Raw genomic sequence first — 7190 nt, forward strand, 5'->3', positions numbered from 1 at the left:
CAAAAGTGTTTACTTAGGAATCAAAAATGCTCTTCTTTGCTAGGGTGAGTCAAAAGGTGGTGGGTGAAGTTCAGGTCTTTAGTGTATATATTAATACATGTGTGAGAAGCAGCCGTCCCTGTGAAGGCAAGCAGAACTATTTACTTCGGGATTTGTTGGGCTTTCTGACTGCATTCTAAAGTCAGGACATCACAGACACTAGCTATGAAGCTGGTATCCATCTTTCTACTGGTGACCATCGGTATTTGTGGTTATTCCGGTAAGTCATTGTCTGGAGCATCAATGGTATTCTACTTTTTACTTTGCTGTGTGATAGCACAGCTAAGCCTGGCTTACCAGCAGTGGAGTATGAAAAGAGGCGTTTCCGAGTCCCAGAAAATATAGGCAACTGTGGGAAGATAGTGGGGTTCCTCTGTCAGTCAAGTTAACCCAATGTAAGTACTATCTCCAATATACAGTAAGCTATCCAGCTCCTACCGATGGGTAATGGACATCCCAGTTCTCCTTAATCTTTAATTGTTTTTGTAGTTATTCTTGCTGTTATCTTCAATTAGGCAGGCTAATTGGATTCCCTTGGAACAATTACACATATCAGCTATAAAAGCTGCTGTAAAGGAGCTCCAGTTGGGCGTGGGAAGAGACTTCTGCAGGAGTCGCTGCACTGCAGGCTACAGTCAGGTGTACAGGCAGAGTGCAGGGTGTGAGTGGCGGGGGAGGAGGGGTGTAGTGCTTAACTTTCTAGTAAGGTACAGAACCTGCTTCTTCAGAGGCTGAGCTGCTCCTCTCAGAGGGGGTCACTGTAAAGATGGGGATGAAATGTTTGAGTCCCTGAGAAAAATGCTCAATGATAGTCATTGTTCACCAGGTGTAAAATGTTCAACAAACGATGCTCAGAAAGATAGAGAAACTCAGTGGAAATGTTTAATATGGAAGGTATGAAGATTAAAGATTCCAAGTGCTGCTTGCACTTAGGATCACAACCTAAGATCATTGTTTGTTTGGGATTTTTTTTCTTTTTGAGAAATTTGGCCAGTTTTAAATATTTCATTGTCCCTTTTGTAGACGAATATGGCATCAGAAAGGAGCATGGCTAAGAACTACCACCCTATGAGGAGAATATTTGAGAGGAATAGAGGTGATAGAAAGTAGAGGCAGGGTGTGGGACAGGCTCAGTTTCATACTTTGAATCGGGGAACGAGAAGATTTTATGAGATAAACTGAACTTGGAAGGTCTTAGCTAGCGAGATAGAGATTCTTTTGTGAATGCTCGCTGCGCACATGTATTTATGCCTCTGAACTGGTGTTCCAAAAATATATCATATGTTTTCTATTGTTTATTTTATATGCTAAGTAATTTCCTTCTTTTTTATCTGGAAAATTATAAACCATTATTTTAAATTGTAGTTTTTAAGTTATCAATTGTACAAATTAAGAGGCTTTAAATGATATGTACACATATTCATACCATTATCAATTAATTATGCAGTTTCCCTTCTACCTGTCCATTCTATAACCTTGCTCAGTCCCTAAACATCCCTTTTGATTTCTTCCTACTCTTTATTCTCTGTACCCCTTTCTATTGTTACTGACTACTATTCCTTAAACCATATATGCAAAATGCAATTTCCCCATAAAAAACTTGATAACTCCTTACTGTTCCTTTAAAACAATCCATAATAATGGATATGGCATTGAAGGTTTTTAAAAAATCTTACTTTAGTGAACTTATACAGTACAACCCTGTCATCTACCTATTAATTATACCCACTGAAATCATGCACTCTGGTCTCCCTCTCTGGATAGATGGCTAGACTAAGTGTGTGTGTGTGTGTGTGTGTGTGTGTGTGTGTGTGTTTGACATCTCAATGATATATTCAGATGATATATAAGTGCCTTTTGTCTTCTTAGTCTCAGAACTGTTCCTTCTCTAACTGGTGGCAAGTATGATGTAACGAATTGAATTGATTTCATGGGCTGTGATCTAGTCCATCCATTCTTGGCCTTGAATGGAAAAGCTTTATGGCACCTCTCCATTGGCCTAAAAGCTGGGGCTGTGGGAAGCCTACATACAAAGAATCTTCTTACTCAATCACCCATTAGTTCCTACTGAATTTGTTGTTAGTACTTCCTCTTACTACATGCCGCAGTCAGTTCTGAACATGTGGCACAGCAACAGACATATATACCTTCTATTCCAATGAGAGAATGAAGCTGGTAAAATAACACAAACATAATACTGGAGGCAATAATAAGAAAAATATGAGAAAAGATTAAGAGAAGATGGCATTCACATTTAGTGGTTACTACAGGCTTCTCTCTAGGGGTAATGTTTGAAAAGAAATCAGGCCACAGGTGGAAAAAAAGACTATGTTTTCTGGGGAACATTCTAGGAAGATGGGCTGCCATAATCAAAGCCCAAAAGGCATACATATTTGTGGGAAAGACAACTGAATGGATGTAGGCTAGGCACTGTGATGGACAGAAAGGAAGGTGATGGGGTGTCGGACAGGGATGTGTGTACCATCTTTCATTCTGTTCTCCTTTGCTCTGCAGCCACGGCCTTCCTCATCAACAGTGTCCCTCTTCCTGTTCCCGTCGACAACCTTATTCCCTTATTTGACCCTTTGAAAATGCTTCTGAAAACCCTGGGCATTTCTGTAGAACATCTGGTGCAAGGGCTGAAGAAGTGTGTGGATGAACTGGGACCTGAGGCTTCAGAGTCTGTGAAGAAGCTTCTGGTAATGACGACTCAGATGGGGGAGGCATTTGTTCCATGGGAGAAACCTTAGCTACATGAATGTTCTCTCATTACTTATAAGTACATTATTTTTATTTCATTGATTATATTCATGAAATATGCATATTCCACAGACTTTAGAAAGCAAAATATATGCATTTATAGAAAGAACATTTGAACAGAACAAGTCATGACTTTATCTAATTGCACAGCTTTGGGACCCTTGATAAGGCATACTGAGTCTTTACTTCAACATCAGCTAAATGTTGTCAAATAGGAGAGTAAAAGTGAATATTTTTAAAACTTTCTACTTACATGTAAGCTAGGCCTGGCTTCTTTATCTTTGAATTTCTGTTTTCCAGGAGGCCCTATCACACCTGGTGTAAAGATGGGAGCGGACAGTGAAGGATGTGCACATCCCAGCTGGCTGAATCTCATTCTACCATTGTAGAGTGGATGTCCTAAAGTGTAGTGAGTCTAGAAGAGAATGAATAAAGCAATGAAAAGATCGGTGACTCCACCTGTGTTCATTCTGGAACCTAACTAGATAGTTTTCCTCTTGGGTCACAGAGACTCTGTTATGGGACAGATAGTCTAGCATATAAAGAATATACTCATTACTTTTTCTTATCTATATGTTAAACATCTCGATTCCCTACCATTCATTATCTATTCATATTTCTAGATTCCTCATGTTCTTAGTCTCTCATTAAAAAGTTGCATTTAAAAATGAAAAAAATCAAGTAATGTTCGATGAGACTAAGACCACGCTGATGTCATTATAATCCCATGATGTCAATTCTATTAAGTCTCTAGCTACATTTAGACCATCCATTAACTTTAATGTGGCTTCCATCAGGTCAAGCCTTTACTACATAATTCTTATGCAAAGTATTTATAGCTTATCTATTTCTTCTGTTAAATCTAGCATTCATGACAACATTGAACTTCCCTTTCCAAGACAGAATTTTTGCTCATGTTATAAATACCTGCAGAATAGATGTCAAACTTCTGTTGTGACACACTGGGCTATTAATGATTTGCCTTTGCTCACATGTCCAATCTCATCAGTATCATTTTTATGTGTCTCCTCCAGTCCCAGACATATACACCTTTCATGTTAATAGACCTTCATGAAAAATCAAGTTTGTTCCTATGAAGGGTATTACCGTCTTCTGCGTGCTTGGGCCTATCACAGTTCTTAGACCCATTTGCTGTCAGACATGTTTGTTTGTCCTTCCTCTACTCTGGTTTCTTTTAAGGAAGAAGGCAAATAGAATGTTGATTGACACAAATCTAGTTTCTGTGGTTCACAGGTAAGTGGGCTTTGGACAGTTGACAGGAGTTGAAGAAAGAGAAACCTACTGTCTGGTGTGGCTCCCTTTGCTTTTCATTAGTTGAAGTCTCTGGAAGTGAGAGCACCACATCCAAGGTTCTAGGTGTTAGGGGTCAGGACTGCAATGAATCCCAATTTTGCCAGGAGACTCCAGTCGGACTCTGATTATTTGATTGCAGATTGTGACTTTTCGTCTTGTCAGTTTCTAGCTTTTCTTCCTAATACAAGATTTTAAGCTCTTCTGTCATTCCTTCAGTCAATTCTAACATCTTAATCAACTTCTTGGATTATGTTTTATATAGTCTAAGTACTTAAGACTAACTTCTATTTTCTAGTTGGATTTTGACTAATACAATAATAATAAGATATCTTGATTTCCTGACTATTTTTCTTTATTTCCTTTTTTAAAAAAAGTACAGATTAGTTCTTGACTCAGTATGGGTTTATATCATAATAAATTCATTGTAAAAAAAAAAGAACACCAAATACTCCCAGTCTACTGAACACTGGCTTGGCCTCGCAGGACAGTGTAGAATGCCAGTGTGTACCTTTTCCACCATGTAGCTGTCTAGAAGTTGTGGCTAGATACCATTGCCCAGAATGATCAGAGAGAATCTTATTCTTAATGTTGGTCTCTCAAGTTCATAGTTTGAAATGCCATTTCTATGGAAGGCCTCCGTACTATTGTAAAGTAGGAAAATCACGGAGTCAGGGTTATTTGCAGTTGCACCTGGTGGCATTTCCTGTTTCATTTTCTCACCTGTCCAGATCTGTGAGAACAGATTAGATTGCTAGTTGCAGTAATGAGCAGCTTCAAATCCTAGTGTCCTTGACTCACAGTATATGGCCAAGTATTGACACTAGTCTATCACACATTAGCTGAATTCTTTCTTCAGCATTTGAGACCACAATAGTCTCAGGGAAAGACGAACTGGCAAAACTATGGGATGATTAAAACTTCTAATTGAGGAAAAAGACCAAGAATTTGAGAGGGAGTAGGGATGGGAAAGGTTGGAGGGAAGAGAAGGGGGAGATGTAACTACACTACACATATACAAAAATTTTAAAGTATGAAGATGAGCAAGGAAGTCAGGACCAAGAGGGGTGCACCCACCCACGGAGACAGTGGGGCTGATCTATTGGGAGCTCACCAAGGCCAGCTGGACTGTGACTGAAAAAGCAGGGGATAAAACTGGATTCTCTGAATATGGCGGACAATGAGGGCTGCTGAGAAGCCAAGGACAATGACACTGGGTTTTGATCCTGCTACATGTTCTGGCTTTGTGGGAGCCTAGCCAGGTTGGACATATTTTGGAATGGATATATTACATAGTTCCTCAGTAAGAAGTACATGTATCATATACTTATAAATCAATATAACATATTCCTTTATACTTCAGGGTAATTATTACCTGACGTACTTCTATTACACTTAAAGTTTTGCTCACTATTTATTTTCATCTATTTTACTTCTCTTTGATCATTTATTTCCATTTTCTTAAAGAAATTTACTTTTCTTATTTTCTGTTCTTATTTTCTGATTTTCCCAACAATTTCCCCAGAATTCAAAACTTGAGTCTCCTCCTCTCACTTTGTATGGAGTCTTAGTGTGCCACAGACTCTCCTTGTTTTCAACTTTGAAATCTATCATTGGTCTTTATCTCTTTTTTGAGAAGAGATTTAGTTACTTGCCTGACAACTAACTCCAAGAGATGTCCCTTCTAAGGTTTAACTCAATAATCTGGCATTTAAACTTCTATCTCTCAAAACATAGGTCTGACACACCTAGAAACTCACAAAGACTGCGGCAGCAAGCCCAAAACCTTCACACGTTCAAACCAGAAGAAATCCCTACATAGAGAATATGAAGTAGACACAAAGTATAACTCCTAACCAAGAACTGACTTGTAATTGATATACGTGGGGAAAGGGAAAATTGTTTTAACCAGTGGAGTGTCAGTGAGTCTATCAACCACATTCCAGTGCTGTGTGACCCTGAAAACGTGACTTGTAGTTGTGCTCTAGAGGAAGAGAAACATGAGAAATATGTCTGTGTGTCCCTCTGTGCATGTGTGTGCTGAAAGGGAGATGTAGTTGAATGTTCAGAGAAAGAGAAATATGAGAGATATACGAAGTGTGAGGAGATGTAGCTATATATATATATATATATATATATATATATATATATATATGAGATGTATGTGTGAGGGAAAAATATATGTGTGTGGAGAATGTAATTATGTAGAGAGAAATGTGGCTATGTAAAGAAGAAGTGTGAAGGTATGCAGCTATGTGGAGAATATGTGGAGAATGCAAGTGTGCGAAAATAAATGTAACTATGTATAGAGATGAGTGACTGTAGAGAAGAGAGATGTATGTATGTAAAGACAAGTTTATGCAGCTGCCAGTGAAAAGATGTAACTGTAGAGAGATTGTCAAGAGAAAGAGAGTATTCAAGATGAAGTAAAAGAGAAGGTTGTCATCAGGAAAGCATCTGCTTCTTCCTTTTTTCTTAAGTTACTATCAGAAAGGGTGTATTTCCTTATTTGCCCTGAGAAAAGTCTAGTCCTCAGGTAGAGAAGAACTTTTTTCTAAGTCCCAACTACTCTGAAGTCATCCTTTTACTACCCAGAATGCAGTCCTAGTAGCTGGCCTCCTGGGCTGTGGTAATGGCCTACTCATCTAGAGATCTTACTGTGTGCCCTCTTACCAACTCATGCACTGGAAAGCTAGCAGAGGAGTGAACATCCTCATGCTACAGAGAACTTGCCTCTTCAAAGAAGTGAAGCCACATCTGTGTGTCGAAGTGATTTGACCAGATGCAGGGAACGTGAACAGAGGCTGTATGAATAGAAGGGTAGAAACCAAGTTCTGGGTATCAGAATCACAGTCACTTTTTCCTCTAGCAGCCCAGAAAAACTTTGAACAGTTTTATTATGCCCAGTGTCCTCCACCTCCTCGAGTGGCAACACCATGCATACTGAGGCATTAGCCAGCCACGTAGGAGTCATTATCAGTACTTCCCTCTCCCTGACAGATCCCATCTGACTCATCACCACATCTGCATGGAGTCACCTCCTATCTTCCTGAGTTCCGTGGCATCACTTCTTTCACACT

The 7190-nt window shown here is 39.2% G+C and overlaps 1 protein-coding gene across 1 annotated transcript; it reads left to right on the plus strand.

Moving 5' to 3' along the window:
• Positions 1-204: 204 nt before the first annotated feature.
• On the plus strand, positions 205-3123 carry LOC121442223 (secretoglobin family 3A member 2). Its single transcript, XM_041643690.1, has 3 exons — positions 205-259; positions 2554-2738; positions 3100-3123. The coding sequence occupies exons 1-3, from the start codon at positions 205-207 to the stop codon at positions 3121-3123; spliced, it is 264 nt and encodes an 87-aa protein (XP_041499624.1).
• The last annotated feature ends 4067 nt before the right edge of the window (positions 3124-7190 follow it).

The sequence above is a fragment of the Microtus oregoni genome, unplaced genomic scaffold (genome assembly GCF_018167655.1).
Source record: "Microtus oregoni isolate MIOR12 unplaced genomic scaffold, Mior012 000088F_ref0000325, whole genome shotgun sequence".
In the NCBI taxonomy this organism is placed as follows: Eukaryota; Metazoa; Chordata; class Mammalia; order Rodentia; family Cricetidae; genus Microtus; species Microtus oregoni.